Source organism: Salvelinus alpinus, chromosome 9, assembly GCF_045679555.1.
Source record: "Salvelinus alpinus chromosome 9, SLU_Salpinus.1, whole genome shotgun sequence".
Classification (NCBI taxonomy): Eukaryota; Metazoa; Chordata; class Actinopteri; order Salmoniformes; family Salmonidae; genus Salvelinus; species Salvelinus alpinus.
In genome coordinates, this window is record NC_092094.1 from 10,173,803 (window position 1) to 10,189,279 (window position 15,477).

The 15,477-nt window shown below is 42.4% G+C and overlaps 2 protein-coding genes and 1 long non-coding RNA gene across 5 annotated transcripts in view; 2 read left to right on the plus strand and 1 right to left on the minus strand.

Annotated features, from left to right (window-relative positions):
• LOC139584277 (transcription initiation factor TFIID subunit 3-like) lies at positions 1 to 15,284 on the minus strand. Of its 3 annotated transcripts, none has more exons than XM_071415937.1 (7): positions 15,159 to 15,284; positions 12,657 to 12,908; positions 10,565 to 12,420; positions 10,357 to 10,439; positions 5,743 to 6,004; positions 4,391 to 4,497; positions 1 to 2,717 (listed from the first exon to the last, which is right to left on the minus strand). In XM_071415937.1, the coding sequence occupies exons 2-7, from the start codon at positions 12,757 to 12,759 to the stop codon at positions 2,603 to 2,605; spliced, it is 2,526 nt and encodes an 841-aa protein (XP_071272038.1). In that variant the 5' UTR covers positions 12,760 to 12,908; positions 15,159 to 15,284; the 3' UTR covers positions 1 to 2,602. The 3 variants fall into 3 exon arrangements, with proteins under 3 accessions (XP_071272038.1, XP_071272036.1, XP_071272037.1); XM_071415935.1 differs by lacking the exon at positions 15,159 to 15,284 and adding an exon at positions 13,636 to 13,839; XM_071415936.1 differs by lacking the exons at positions 1 to 2,717; positions 4,391 to 4,497; positions 5,743 to 6,004; positions 15,159 to 15,284 and adding exons at positions 6,641 to 9,683; positions 13,636 to 13,839.
• LOC139584279 (uncharacterized) lies at positions 2,605 to 5,656 on the plus strand. The gene is made up of 2 exons (XR_011676745.1): positions 2,605 to 2,740; positions 4,394 to 5,656. It is a non-coding gene; the product is annotated as an uncharacterized lncRNA (long non-coding RNA).
• LOC139584278 (rab GDP dissociation inhibitor beta-like) overlaps positions 14,061 to 15,477 on the plus strand; it is a 20,365-nt gene continuing 18,948 nt past the window's right edge. The window contains exons 1-2 of the mRNA XM_071415938.1: positions 14,061 to 14,199; positions 15,190 to 15,297. Coding sequence (XP_071272039.1) covers positions 14,155 to 14,199; positions 15,190 to 15,297 — 153 coding nt within the window. The 5' untranslated portion in view covers positions 14,061 to 14,154. The remainder of the gene's footprint in view (positions 14,200 to 15,189; positions 15,298 to 15,477) is intronic.

Sequence of the window (15,477 nt, forward strand, 5' to 3'; positions counted from 1 at the left end):
GACACAATGCTTCTTTATCCAAACATTTCAGATTCATTTAACAAATTCAACTTCGGTTTTGTTAAAATATTTCCGCTGTATTTTCATGAATTAAATGCATCAAAACAAAATAAACTAAGACAAAAGTATCTTAGGGTAAAAGGGTGAGAATTGCACACAGAACAATCAATGTAAAAAACAAAAATGCACAATGGAAGATAGAAGTGGGATATGAACCTGAATCATGGAAACAAGGAGAGATGTGTACAGAGAACTTGGGTACAGATGATGACCAACTGCCATCCTAAAAAATGGAAAGAGTAATGACATTTATGTGTAGTTAACAGACTGTTAGGCTTTAATATATGAAATATCAGCAAAATTAGATACCTTTACAATGAGCACAGCTACTGTTTAACTGATTGGAAGACAATCTATATGAAAAATAAAAATACAAAAACTTATTTGAAAATATAACCATAAATTACAGAAAATCATTTAAGTTAAAAACCAATAATCTGGAAATGGATTTAACAAATTAGAATAAAAATCCTAAGAACAAAATGCATGTGGCTTGGTTGGAAGTTGGTATTTACACACAAAGGCAGTCACCTTTATATACAATCCCCTACGTATTTATTTGGACGGGGAAGCTAAAACTTTTCAATTTGGCGATATGCTCCAGCATTTTGGATCAAATATTTTATATGCGGTGACTACAGAATGTCCTATTTTATTCGAGGGTATTTTCATACATATCTGTTATACCGTTTAGAAATTAATGCACTTTATGCATTTAGTCCCCCCATTTGAAGTTGTCATTACAAGTACAGTATTTGGACAAATTAACTTAAGTGTGTTACATTTAGTCAAGTTGAGTATTTAGTACCATATTCCTAGCACACAATGACTACATCAAGTTTGTGACTCTACAAACATTTGCAGTTTGTGTTACAGATTATGTTGTGCCCAATAGAAATTAAATGAATGATAAACAACGTTGTGTAATTTTGGAGTCTCTTTTATTGTAAATATGAATAGAATGTTTTCTGAGCTACATGAATGTGGATGCTACCATGATTACAGATAGTTCTGAATGAATCGTGAATAATGATGAGTGAGAAAGTTAGCGGCATAAATATCATAACACCTTATAAAAATGCTAACCTGTTTTTGTTAATGGTTAGAGGTTAGCATGTTTTAGGGGCATGATCTTTGTGAATATAACTTTCTCACTCATTATTCACGACTCAAGTCATGATTATCCGTAATCATGGTAGCATCCACATTAATCTAAAATATTCTATTCTTATTTACAATAAAAGTGACTCCAAATTGACACAATACATTATTTACCATAGCTTTCTATTGGACACAACATGATCAGAAACACAGCCAAAACAAACTGCAAATGCATCCAACTCGCTTGTAGAGTCACAAGCGTTATGTAGTCATTGTGTGCTAAAAATATGGGAACAAATAATCAACATTTGACTAAATGTAATACACTATAAGTGAATTTGTCGAAATTCAAATGGGCGGACTAGATACATAAAGTGCATTAATTTCTAAACGGTATAACAGATATGTATGAAAATACCCTCAAATAAAACAGGACATTGTGTAGTCACCGCATATAAAATATTTGATCTCAAATCCAAAATGCTAGAGCATAGAGCCACACTAAAAGTTTAAGCTTCACTTTCTCAATAAATACGTAGGGGATTATACATTACACATTTAAGGATACTGCAGCAGAAAGCCGAGAGGGGGAATTTTAAACAGGCAGAATCTGAATCTGTCATTCAGTTTGATATTATTGACCTTATTTTATGTGACAATACTAGCCTGGTTCCCAGATGTGTTGTCTTGCTGTCTCCAACTCAAGACAATAGCCATCGGAATTGGCAAGAGCACACACAGATCTGGGACCAGGCTATGACAATACTAAGGTAAACAACAATAATAATATGAGGATGGATGAATGTAGACTTCTCTCTATACCCTGTTCTCTTTGACAACATTGAACTCAACAATTATCTGTTTGAAGCCATGATGATTGAAAAGCATAATCTCCGTGACAACATCAGAGCACCTGAACATTCCTTCCTGAACGCTGGGCTCTCACATCAACAGAGGCTGCGTCCCGATTATCTACCCAAGTGTGCACTTGCAAGTGCACACTCCAAGAGATTGTTCAATCCATGAAAGGGACTGTGATGTGGAGTGCTAGTGCACACTGACAGAAGGGTAGAAAACCAGGACGCAGACTTAAAAGCACCCCCCTCCCCAAAACACTTTACAGAAGGGAGGGGAAGGAAGCGTAGTAACCATGGAACCCACAGAATGGCGGTTGGACATGTGCTGGTTAAAGAGTCTGTATTTCTTTGTTTCCTACAGTCATACACGGGCGTTATCATATCATTGGCTCATCATGTCATTCACTAAAGTCATCAGGAGGTGTGAATGTCTCATCTGTCATGTTTTTACACTTTTCTTTCTTTCTTTCTTTGTTTGTTTACAGCAGTGCCAGGAGTGTCCAAGAGGATGGCTTGAAGAAGCAATCAGTCCAGCAAATGAACAGTCCTACGTCCAAAGTGAGCTTTGTTTTGCATAGTCTCTCTCAATGCACTTTGTGTTTCCTCTTCTTGTGTTTTTTGTCCTTTTTCTTGCCGGCACACTTCACACAGAACCACTGCTGGTCCTCGGGAGGGGCCGAGACCATCCCGACACAAGGCCTGGGGGGAGAAAGACGGAATCAGTGAGTGATAAAAAGGAGGGAAGATGGAATGATCAAATAGAGATACATAGTAAGAGTAGATCAGCTTTCCACAGAGTAGCATAAGTTGTATTCTTTAGGTTACAACCTGTCAATGTTCCAACTAGTATAACAGCAATAACTGGTCAATGTTCCTCACTATGGTTCTACAGTAATAATTAGTCAATGTTCCTCACTATGGTTCTACAGTAATAACTAGTCAATGTTCCTCACTATGGTTCTACAGTAATAACTAGTCAATGTTCCTCACTATGGTTCTACAGTAATAACTAGTCAATGTTCCTCACTATGGTTCTACAGTAATAACTAGTCAATGTTCCTCACTATGGTTCTACAGTAATAACTAGTCAATGTTCCTCACTATGGTTCTACAGTAATAACTAGTCAATGTTCCTCATTATGGTTCTACAGTAATAACTAGTCAATGTTCCTCATTATGGTTCTACAGTAATAACTAGTCAATGTTCCTCATTATGGTTTTACAGTAATAACTAGTCAATGTTCCTCATTATGGTTCTACAGTAATAACTAGTCAATGTTCCTCACTATGGTTCTACAGCAATAACTAGTCAATGTTCCTCATTATGGTTCTACAGTAATAACTAGTCAATGTTCCTCATTATGGTTTTACAGTAATAACTAGTCAATGTTCCTCACTATGGTTCTACAGTAATAACTAGTCAATGTTCCTCATTATGGTTCTACAGTAATAACTAGTCAATGTTCCTCACTATGGTTCTACAGCAATAACTAGTCAATGTTCCTCACTATGGTTCTACAGTAATAACTAGTCAATGTTCCTCACTATGGTTTTACAGTAATAACTAGTCAATTTTCCTCATTATGGTTCTACAGTAATAACTAGTCAATGTTCCTCACTATGGTTTTACAGTAATAACTAGTCAATGTTCCTCATTATGGTTCTACAGTAATAACTAGTCAATGTTCCTCACTATGGTTTTACAGTAATAACTAGTCAATGTTCCTCATTATGGTTCTACAGTAATAACTAGTCAATGTTCCTCATTATGGTTTTACAGTAATAACTAGTCAATGTTCCTCACTATGGTTCTACAGTAATAACTAGTCAATGTTCCTCATTATGGTTCTACAGTAATAACTAGTCAATGTTCCTCACTATGGTTTTACAGTAATAACTAGTCAATGTTCCTCACTATGGTTTTACAGTAATAACTAGTCAATGTTCCTCATTATGGTTTTACAGTAATAACTAGTCAATGTTCCTCATTATGGTTCTACAGTAATAACTAGTCAATGTTCCTCATTATGGTTCTACAGTAATAACTAGTCAATGTTCCTCATTATGGTTCTACAGTAATAACTAGTCAATGTTCCTCATTATGGTTCTACAGTAATAACTAGTCAATGTTCCTCACTATGGTTTTACAGTAATAACTAGTCAATGTTCCTCATTATGGTTCTACAGTAATAACTAGTCAATGTTCCTCACTATGGTTCTACAGTAATAACTAGTCAATGTTCCTCACTATGGTTTTACAGTAAATGAATGAATGAATAAACAAATATATGAATTAATCGATGGATGAACAAAATTAACAAATGAATAAATTAATTAATGGTTGGATTAATGAATCCAAACCTCTCTCTTACCAGTGGTACCAGTCATCACAGTCATCACAGCCAATCATGGGACTACCGTCGTCAGGCTTGTTACAGCCAGGACAGATCCAGACCTTGTTTCCCCACTCATCACGGACCTACAGGGGAAACAACATTAGCAACAAGACAATCAGGAGTACAATAAGAATATGCATCACATAAAATAAACGTGTTTATTATGTATGCCTATGTACACCGAGTGTACAAAACATTAGGAACATCTGCTCTTTCCTAGGTGAAAGTTATGATCCCTTCTTGATGTCACTTCTTAAATCCAGTTCAATTCGTGTAGATGAAGGGGAGGAGACGGGTTAAGAACGATTTTTAAGCCTCGAGACAATTGAGACAAGGATTGTCTGTGTGCCATTTAGAGGGTGAATGGGCAAGACAACCGATTTAAGTGCCTTTGAATGGGGTATGGTAGTAAGTGCCAGGCAATTTGTGTCATGAACTGCAACGCTGCTCAACAGTTTCCAGTGTGTATCAAGAATGGTCCATCACCCAAAGGACATCCAGCCAACTTGACACAACTGTGGGAAGTATTGGAGTCAACTTGAGCCAGCATTGACGTGGAATACTTTTGACACCTTGTAGAGCCCCGATGAATTGAGGCTGTTCTGAGGGCTAAAGGAGGTTCAACTCGATATTAGTGAGGTGTTCCTAATGTTTGGTATACACAGTGTATATCCATTACCTGTTACTATCCGGAGCAATGGAGAACATGCTCAAGACTACGCATGCTGCAGTTGTGTTTCTTCAATAAAAACATATTTCAAAACACATAGGAGTAGAAAGACATGGAGCTGGAAACGTATATCTCCCTCACTGACTTTAAGCATCAGCTGTCAGAGCAGCTCACCGATCATTGCACCTGTACACAGCCCATCTGTAAATAGCCCAATAAAATACTTAATCCTAATATATACATACATATATTGCTCCTTTTCACCCTGGTATCTCTACTTGCACATTCATCTTCTACACATCTATCACTCCAGTGTTTTTATTGCTAAGTTTGAATTATTTCACCACTATGGCCTATTTATTGCCTTACCTCCCTAATCTTACTACATTTGCACACACTGTATGTAGATTTTTCTATTGTGTTATTGACTGTACGTTTGTTTATTCCATGTGTAACTTGTTTGTGTCGCACTGCTTTGCTTTATCTTGGGCCAGGTCGCAGTTGTAAATGAGAACTTTTTCTCAACTGGCCTACCTGGTTAAATAAAGGTGAAATAAAAATGTAAAAAATGAGATGTATATGAGTGATTAAGGGGGTCCCTCAGGAAGACAGAATAGTCAGGAGAGATACATGAGTACTAACGTGCGGTGGCACTCACCACATATGTCTTGACAGTTTCCGTGACCACGCTGCGTACACATGTTTTGCCGGAGGATGCGGGGGACAGCATGGCAGGGGGAGGGCTGTCAGGGGGAAGATGGGATGCAGGAGGTGCCAACGAGGGTATTGGAGGGAGGATTGGAGGTGGCGGCGGCAGCTGAAGGCGATTGCCGGGTCCAGATTTGGTGGCGGGGGTCTTGGGAGCTGGCATCTTAGGCGGTGGCAGCGGCTCGGAATTCACGACCACCTTGCTGATAACTCTGGAGATAGGCAGAAAGAGAGAAAAAGAGGGAAAGAGAGAGAGAGAGAGCGAGAGAAGAAGAGAAAGAGAGACATCAGAACAGAGCCAATGAGAAATGACTTCATGCGGGTCAAAATAAGAGTCCCTGAACCACATAGGACCAGCCACAGCACTTGTTTTGTACATCTATGTATAATTATTCCTGTGTCAGTGTGTGCTATACATGTTTGATGCAGCTGAATGCCACAGCCAAATTAAGTTAAAGGTACAATATGTAGAAATTGCTCAGCATTTCCTGGTTACTAAAATTCGAATAGTTCGCTTAATTTCAATTTGTGACAAAACAAGCAATGTATAGTGTAGATAATCATTGTACCATCTAAACCGCTGTGAAATCTATTTTCAATCACCAAAAATATTGTATTTTCAAAAGTTTGAAGCTGGTGTACAAAATCAAAAGTAAAAGACACAAAAACGTAACTAAAGAACGGGCAGCATAGAAATTGTGCCACATAAAACAGATTTACCTACATACACCAGTCAATAGTTTGGACACACCTACTCATTCCAGGGTTTATCTTTACATTGTAGAATAATAGTGAAGACATCAAAACTATGAAATAACACATATGGAATCACGTAATAACCAAAAGTGTTAAACAAATCAAAATATATTTTTTATTTGAGATTCTTCAAAGTTTTCACCCTTTGCCTTGATGACAGCTTTGCACACACTTGGCATTCTCTCAAACAGCTTTATGAAGTAGTCACCTGGAATACATTTCAATTAACACGTGTGCCTTCTTAAAAGTTCATTTGTGGAATGTCTTTCCTTCTTAATGCGTTTGAGCCAATCAGTTGTGCTGTGACAAGGTAGGGATGGTATACAGAAGATAGGGCTATCTGGTAAAAGACCAAGTCCATATTATGGCAATAACAGCTCAAATAAGCAAAGAGAAACAACAGTCCATTATTACTTTAAGACATGAAGGTCAGTCAATACGGAAAATGTCAAGAACTTTGAAAGTTTCTTCAAGTACAGTCGCAAAAACCATCAAGAGCCATGATGAAACTGGCCCTCATGAGGACCACCACAGGAAAGGAAGACCCAGAGTTTCCTCTGCGTTCATTAGAGTTACCAGCCTCAGATTTCACCCCAAATAAATGCTTCAGAGTTCAAGTAACAGACACATCTCAATATCAACTGTTCAGAGGAGACTGCGTGAATCAGGCCTTCATGGTCAAACTGCTGCAAAGAAACCACTACTAAAGGACACCAATAAGAAGAAGAGACTTGCTTGGGCCAAGAAACACGAGCAATGGACATTAGACAGGTGGATATCTGTCCTTTGGTCTGAAGAGTCCAAATGTGAGATTTTTGGTTCCAACCGCTGTGTTTTTGTGAGACGCAGAGTAGGTGAACGCATGATCTCCGCATGTGTGGTTGCCACCGTGAAGCATGGAGGAGGAGGTGTGATCGTGTCACCAGCAAAGCACCGTCTGATTTATTTAGAATTCAAGGCACACTTAACAAGCATGGCTACCACAGCATTCTGCAGCGATGACCTGGCCTCCACAATCACCTGACTTTAACCCAATTGAGATGGTTTAGGATAAGTTGGACCGCAGAGTGAAGGAAAAGCAACCAACAAGTCCATGCGCCGAATACAACAGGTGGAGACCATGAAATACATACTTACAAGCCCTTAACCAACAATGCAGTTCAAGAAACAGAGCTAAGAAAATATTTACTAAATTAACAAAGTATTTTTGTAAAGTAAAAAAGTAACAAGAAAATAACATAACAATAATGAGGCTACCGGTACCGAGTCAATGTGCGGGTTTACAGGTTGGTCGAGGTAATTTCTAAAGTGACTATGCATAGATAATAAACAGCGAGTAGCAGCAGTCTAAAAACAAAGGGGAGAAAAAGAGAAACTATTTACATTGATAACAATGTAAATAGTCCAGGTGGCCATTTAATTAATTGTTCAGCAGTCTTATGGCTTGGGTGTAGAAGCTGTTAAGGCGCCTTATGGTTCCTAGACTTGGCAATCAGGTACCGCTTACCGTGCGGTAGCAAAGAGAACAGTCTATGACTTGGATGACTGGAGTCTTGGACAATTTTTTGGGCCTTCCTCTGACGCCACCTATTATATAGGTCCTGGATGTCAGGAAGCTTGGCCCCAGTGATGTACTGGGCCATACGCACTACCCCTGAGCAGTTGCCATACCAGGCGTTGATGCAACCGGTCAGGATGCTCTCGATGGTGCAGCTGTAGAACCTTTTGAGGATCTGAGGACCCATGCCAAATCTTTTCAGTCTCCTGAGTGGGAAAAGGTGTTGTCGTGCCCTCTTCACAACTGTCTTGGTGTGTATGGACCATGATAGTTTGTTGGTGATGTGGACACCAAGGAACTTGAAACTCTCGACCCGCTCCACTTCAGCCCAGTCGATATTAAATGGGGGCCTGTTCGGCCCTCCTTTTCCTGTAGTCCACGATCAGCTCCTTTGTCTTGCCCACATTGAGGGAGAGGTTGTTGTCCTGGCACCACACTGCCATGTCTCGGACCATCTCCCTATAGGCTGTCTCATCGTTGTCGGTGATCAGGCCTACAACTGTTGTGTCGTCAGCAAACTTAATGGTGTTGGAGTTGTGCTTGGCCACATAGTCGTGGGTGAAAAGGGAGTACACGAGGGGACTATGCATGCACCCCCGAGGGGCCCCAGTGTTGAGGATCAGCGTGACAGATGTGTAGTTGCCTGCCCTTACCAGCTAGGGTCCTTAGCTTAGTGATGAACTTTGTGGGCACTATGGTGTCGAACGCTGATCTGTAGTCAATGAACAGAATTCTCACATGTGTTCCTTTTGTCCAGGTGGGAAAGGGCAGTGTGGAGTGCAATAGAGATTGCATCATCTGAGGATTAGTTGGGGCGGTATGTGAATTGGAGTGGGTCTAGGGTTTCTGGCATTATGGTGTTGATGTGAGCCATGACCAGCCTTTCAAAGCACTTCATGGCTACCGACGTAAATGGGGCGGCAGGTAGCCTAGTGGTTAGAGCGATGGACTAGTAATCGAAAGGTTGCAAGATCGAATCCCCGAGCTGACAAGGTAAAACAAATCTGTTGTTCTGCCCCTGAACAAGGCAGTTAACCCACTGTTCCCCAGTAGGCCGTTATTGAAAATAAGAATTTGTTCTTAACTGACGTGCCTAGTTAAATGAAGGTAAAATAGAAAAATGCTATGGGGCAGTAGTCAGTCTGCTACGAAAAGACTCTGCTATGGGGCAGTAATCATTTAAGCAGGTTACCTTCACCTTCTTGGGCATAGGGACTATGGTGGTCTGTTTGAAACATGTAGGTATTACAGACTCGGTCAGGGACAGGTTGAAAATGTCAGTGTAGACACTTGCCAGTTTGTCCGCGCATGCTTTGAGTAGTGTCCGTCCTGGTAATCCGTCTGGCCCCGCGGTTTTGTGAATGTTGACCTGTTTAAAGGTCTCGCTCACATTGGCTACGGAGAGAGTGATCACATAGTCGTCCTGAACTGCTGGTGCCCTCATCCATACTTCAGTGTTGCTTGTCTCGAAGCGAGCATAAAAGGCATTTAGCTCATCCGGTAGGCTTGCGTCACTGGGCAGCTCACGGCTGGGTTTCCCTTTGTAGTGCTCAGCATATGTGGGAACTCCTTCAAGACTGTTGGAAAAGCATTCCAGGTGAAGCTGGTTGAGAGAATGCCAAGAATGTGCAAAGCTGTCATCAAGGCAAAGGGTGGCTACTTTGAAGAATCTAAAATATATTTTGATTTGTTTAACACTTTTTTGGTTACTACATGATTCCATTTGTGTTATTTCATAGTTTTGATGTCTTCACTATTATTCTACAATGTAGAAAACAGTAAAAATAAAGAAAAACCCTTGAATGACTAGGTGTGTCCAAACTTTTGACTGGTACTGTCCAATGCCGCTCTGACATATATGTATATATATTCTTAATCCATTCATTACTTATATTTAGGTGTATTTTGGAGTATATGTTGTGAAACTGTTAGATATTACTTGTTGATATTACTGCACTGTCGGAGCTAGAAGCACAAGCATTTCGCTACAGTCGCAATAACATCTGCTAAACACGTGTATGACCAATAAATTTGAATTGATTGCCGTTTAAAAATATGTATTAAAAACCTGTTTTCACTTTGTCACTATGGGGTATTGTGTGTAGACTGATGAGGATATATTTTTATTCAATACATTTTAGAATAAGGCTGTAACGTAACAAAATGTGAAAAAGGTCAGGGGGTCTTAATACTTTCTGAATGAACTGTAAATCGACTTAAAGATGTATTGATTTGAATTGAGAAACTTACATTTTGTCCTGTCCAGCCCCCACCCTCAGGGTCAGCCTGGGGATGACAGGAGACGGGACGGTCACTGGAGTCTCCACCCTCACCTGGAACAGTGGGGAAAAGAAGGCGCAACGTGTTATTGTGTGTGTGTGTGTGTGTGCGTAAGATGCTTTACTAATGTTTTATAAAACGCTACACTACAAACCAATACTGGGAAAAGACAAGTTACCTTTTCTAGTCTGATCTTCTCTTTTTCCTTCTCTCGCTTCTCCTTCTCTTTCTTCTTCTCCTCTTTCTCTCTCTCCTTCTCCCTCTCCTTTTCTTTCTCCTTTTCCTTGTCTTTATCTTTCTTCTTCTTCTTCTCCTTCTTGTCTTTCTTCTTGTCCTTCTCCTTGCTCTTCACATCCTTGTCCTGGAGGATGAGGGGAAGAGGGGGCAACATCGAGGGGATGCGGAGACACGTCGACGGGCTGAACAGGACAGGCATGTCACCCAAACTGAACGGGGTGAGGGAGGATATCTTCTGCCTGTCCTTGCCCTTCTCCCGCTTGTCTTTGTCCTTCTTGCTCTTCTCCTTGTCTTTCTTCTTGTCTTTGTGTTTGTCCTTCTCCTTCTTGCCGCTGCCATCCCCTCCAGCGCGGGACTTGATCTTGATCATGGAGCCCTCCGGACTGCCAAACCCTATCATCTGACCCTGGAAGTGTTCCCTGAGGTCGTCCTTGTTTCCAAGGTCCTTCCATGGCATCTTGGCCTCTTTGGAGAAAGAATCTTTGCTCTTGTCCCTGTTCTTATCCTTGTTCTTCTCTTTCATCTTCCCCCTGTCCTTATCCCTCTCTTTATCTTTCGGTTTCTCTCCTTTCTCCTTCTTCTTCATCTTTGTCTTCAGCTCCTTCTTCAGTTTCTTCTTGATGTCAGCCGAGGAGACGAGTTTGTTCTTCTCCTGGTACATCTTGAGGAGGGGCTCCGGCGTCGGGGGTGAGGCGGACGCTGAGGAGAGGTACGATTCGTCCTGGGGTTGTCCTGCCGAGGGATCCCCCTGGTTTACCTTGCGTATGACCTCATTGATGGAGTCGTCCATGGTCCAGTTCCCGGGGCCGCTACCTGCGTTGAGGTGTAGTGGCGTGGACAGGTCTTTAGCCATGCTGTTGGCTCCCAGTGTGAGCTTAGGCATTCCTCCTGGCTCCATGATAGTGAGCCTCCGGGGAGAGGAGAAGCCATCGTTCTCCGACTCGCAGCCCGACGAGAAGGCGAAGGGGTCGGGCTCCCGCTCGGCGCATGCCCTGGCGATCACAGTGTCGATGGAGTCGTCGATATCGGCGTTGTCTGTGCCAGGTTCGACGAGTTTACTAGAGACGAAACCTGCAAGCTCGTGGTCCTCCAGGCTCTGCACGTGGATATTCTCCTTCCCCATCCTCTCACTGAGGGCTGACAGGGGCAGCCTCTGTAGGCCAAGGGCCTGAGCCTCCGACTTGCCCTGGGGGTGAGACCCAGACTTGGCTCCAGAGCCTATCTTGGGGCTCTTGGGACTTTTAGGGCTCTTGTTACGACAAGGGGACTTTTTTCTTTCCTTGGAAGATTTGGGCGAGCGGATGGGGCTGCCTGACATAGCCCCACCAGCGTTGACCCCCTTGGGGGACTTAGTCCGTGGCCTGCCGGGGGATGAACCTTTGGGCCCTTTGCGGCCTTGACTGCCATGTGACTTATGATCCGAGTGTCTCCCGGGGGTCACCGGCTGGGGTCTGAACGACGTTGGAGGCCCAGGTGTCTCAGGGGACAGAGACATTGAACCCAGGCTGTCGTGAGAGTGGGAGGCCATCATGCCTGGAGGAACACGCTGGGGGTTGAGGGAGGTGAGGGGCTCCCTGGGCTCCATGCTCCAGTCGGGGCTGAAGCCGGGGTGCATGCGAGGCCTCTTGGAGGTGGGCATCATACCCATGGCGGCGTCTGGGCTGTCCAGGTGTCTCTTCACAGGGTGGTTCTCATCGTTCACCGCTTCGTCGTCATCCATATCCTCGTCGGTATTGTCCAGCGGGACCTGCATGGCCTCAGCAGAGGTGCCCATGTCAGCCAGGGCTTCCTCCTCTTCTGCAGTTGAGAGAGAGATAATACTGAGTTAAATCAAATCACTCAATCTTCCAGGGTCTGATTGGCATTGAATTAAAGGTCAAAGATAAAAACATGATCTGTTTGACAAAACCTCATAAACACACAAATACAGAAGCATACTCTCCCCATCACTCCCTATCTCACAACATTCTCCATGCACAGCTGTTCTCCATAGAGGTAAGTTGTGTAACACACACACAATGCTACAGCCTTACCTTCCTGTAGTGAGACCAAAGGTGGCATATAATCTGGAATGTAGTCCTTCCTCTCCTCTGCGTCCCCCCGGACCCCCACTCCAGGCTGAGGGAACTGCAGCATGTTGTTCTTGCTGAGGGGGAAGAGGGGCGTCTGCTGGGCGAACCCTACGGGCTCCAGGTTGTGGACATAGTCCTCCAGCTCAGATAGACTCACCCCCAGCAGCCTAAATGCCTGGCCTACGTCATCCAGCACTGGGTCTGTTCTCCCATCTAGGAACAGACAGGAGAATGCATGAGACATCACACCGAAAGGTCTTCTTTTACATGCATCTTCCTAAGGGTCAAACCCAAGGGGTGAGACTGAATGGACAACAAGGTTCATATCATGCCAGGACTTGTCTGCATACAGTATTTCCTTTGTCATACAGATCATCCTCTTTCTTAAATTATGGTTTGATTGAGCCAAAATGAAGATATCCTAAACCATTAGCTGTTAGGTCTTCAGCAAATAGTTGCTTTTCTGTAATTTCATCCTGTGCAATTATTGACAAACCTACTATATTTATAGGACAGTATTTTCTTAAAAGCCATTCTAACTGAGATACCACACTGTTTTCTCTGCCATGTTGAACACTCCCCTGTGTTGACATCTGCGCTAACCATGTCGGACACAGCATGACCGGTTTTAGAGAAACACAAATACACATGGCCAAAACATACACAATTAAGCTTACTAAACAGCTACATACATGCAATACTTAGAAAATGTATACTCGCAAACATAACTAAGTCTGGTCATTGATTACATAATGTGGCTAAATAACATAGTTGGTTAGCAGCTTGGTTATCTTTACTGAAAAGGTATATTATTAGCACTAACGTTAGGCCTCGGTTGGAGGAGGCGCTTAGTCACAGAGCCGGGAATAAACAACGTGACTCAATACCTAGCCAGATCACTTTCACTTCAAGTAGACATTTCATGAAATACAGTACTTACAGAGCTCCGAATATCGATGACAACCCCTGGCCAACTGCTGGATATATCTGTGCATAACATCGGAAAGCAGGTCGCAGGCGGTGAGCTGCACCGCATCCCAGCCCAACGCTTGGCAGATCTGCGCCACCGACACACGCAGCAGCGAGCGGGCATAACTCTCGCACATCACGCTGACTTTAGTAACGGTCGTGGCTTCGTCAATCCCTACTATAGAACATCTTCCTGGTCTTCATGATGCATGAAATACATGCATGTCGCGAACAAAACGCTCGATGAGGGTTAATTTTTACATCTATTCGAGTAAATATGTTGGCGGTCTTGTCAGAACCGCCATCTTGTTTCCACCGACAAACCCATCGATTAGACATGCGCAAAAACATGGGACAACCCACAGAAGGTACGTTCGTAGGGATCATTACCCGCGCTGCGCAGCCGGAAAACTTCTCAACTACCAAACAGCCATTCCATTTCCACTGACATAAATAACCGTAGGGATAAAGTAAAGAAGGACACTCAGCTATGGATGAAGAATATGATGTTATCGTTCTCGGTACCGGCTTAACGGTGAGAAAATGGACAAAGCAATAGTACGAACTTCCAATAGTCGAAGCATGCTCATGCATGACATAGTTAGGTGTGTAGGCTAATCTGTAGGCTAATGTCATAGCTAACTAACGTTAGTGCTAAATTGGCTTGCTTTTTCTTTTGTTAGATATCCATTTTAAGTTATTTTCAGAAATGTGTCTGCTTTGTTTTTCAGTCGTTATCTGTGTGTGGTGATACTTTCCACAGTCTGCAACAAGTGACAGCTCACGTACAATAACTAGTATTTCCTGTTATTTCCAACTAGAGTAAAATCACAGATAGAACAATGAGACAGATATTTCACAGGATGTATAAATGTGAAGCATCTGCTTGGCGTTTCCACTCACTACCAAATATGGTAGTGAGAGGAAGCCCACTGGCGGGTGGTGGGAGATGGATTTTGGCCGAGATTCTGCAAATTCTTATCGACAAAAACATTTGATCTCAATACAGTTTTCTGTAGCCAAAACTAAAATATGCTATTAACAGAGTGGACCAAGGTTCGTAGACTTTACCCTTTGTGAACGTTTTTAAAAAGTATTGTTGTTTAGAAGGAACGCAAAGGCGAAATGAGCTATTGCACACGCGCACTTCACAGAATAGGCGTTCCCTAACGGAAACATGCAGATGATGCTAGAACGCGCCAATAGGATTTCGCTCACACGTGCCTGGCTCTTCACCCCTCCTTGCTTGTTCTGCCCACTATGGCTCACGTGTTCACATTGGAAACGACAGGCTGTGGTCTATCTTGGTTTAGTTATAAAAAATCATTGGTAAAATGTAGCTAACGTTAGCTAGTTGGCTACACTAGCTAAGTACTAGTAGCCAGTTTAGCTAGTTGTGATGTTAGCTGTTATACTGTTTACATTGTTATTTAAACATCTGTCTAAAACATAAAATACCACTTTTATACATCTATTTTTGTGTAACGAACTTACCTGTCTGACTTCTATCTATTTATTTCCAAAGGAATGCATTCTGTCTGGCATAATGTCAGTGAAGGGGAAGAAGGTGCTTCATATGGACAGGAACTCGTACTATGGAGCAGAGAGCGCTTCCATCACACCACTGGAAGACGTAAGCGAAGGCACACAAGATGACCATTTTTATGCTATCATGCCTGTCCTGTTTTCTTTTGGTCAAACCTTAACTAGGCCAGCCCAGTAATTGGCTCAACTCAGATCAGTAGTGTGGAAAGGGTATTAACCTGGGCTGTATTCATTATTCGAATTCCGTTGCAAAACGTTTCATCCTTTG

What these genes read in the sequence shown, in the direction of transcription:
- LOC139584277 (XM_071415935.1), bottom strand. Translation starts at nt 13,801, where the DNA reads ATGTGCGAGAGTTATGCCCGCTCGCTGCTGCGTGTGTCGGTGGCGCAG. An exon ending in AGAAGATCAGACTAGAAAAG is followed by an intron (nt 10,440 to 10,564) that starts GTAACTTGTCTT and finishes CCACTGTTCCAG; the next exon opens with GTGAGGGTGGAGACTCCAGT. An exon ending in AAACTGTCAAGACATATGTG is followed by an intron (nt 4,498 to 5,742) that starts GTGAGTGCCACC and finishes TTTCCCCTGTAG; the next exon opens with GTCCGTGATGAGTGGGGAAA.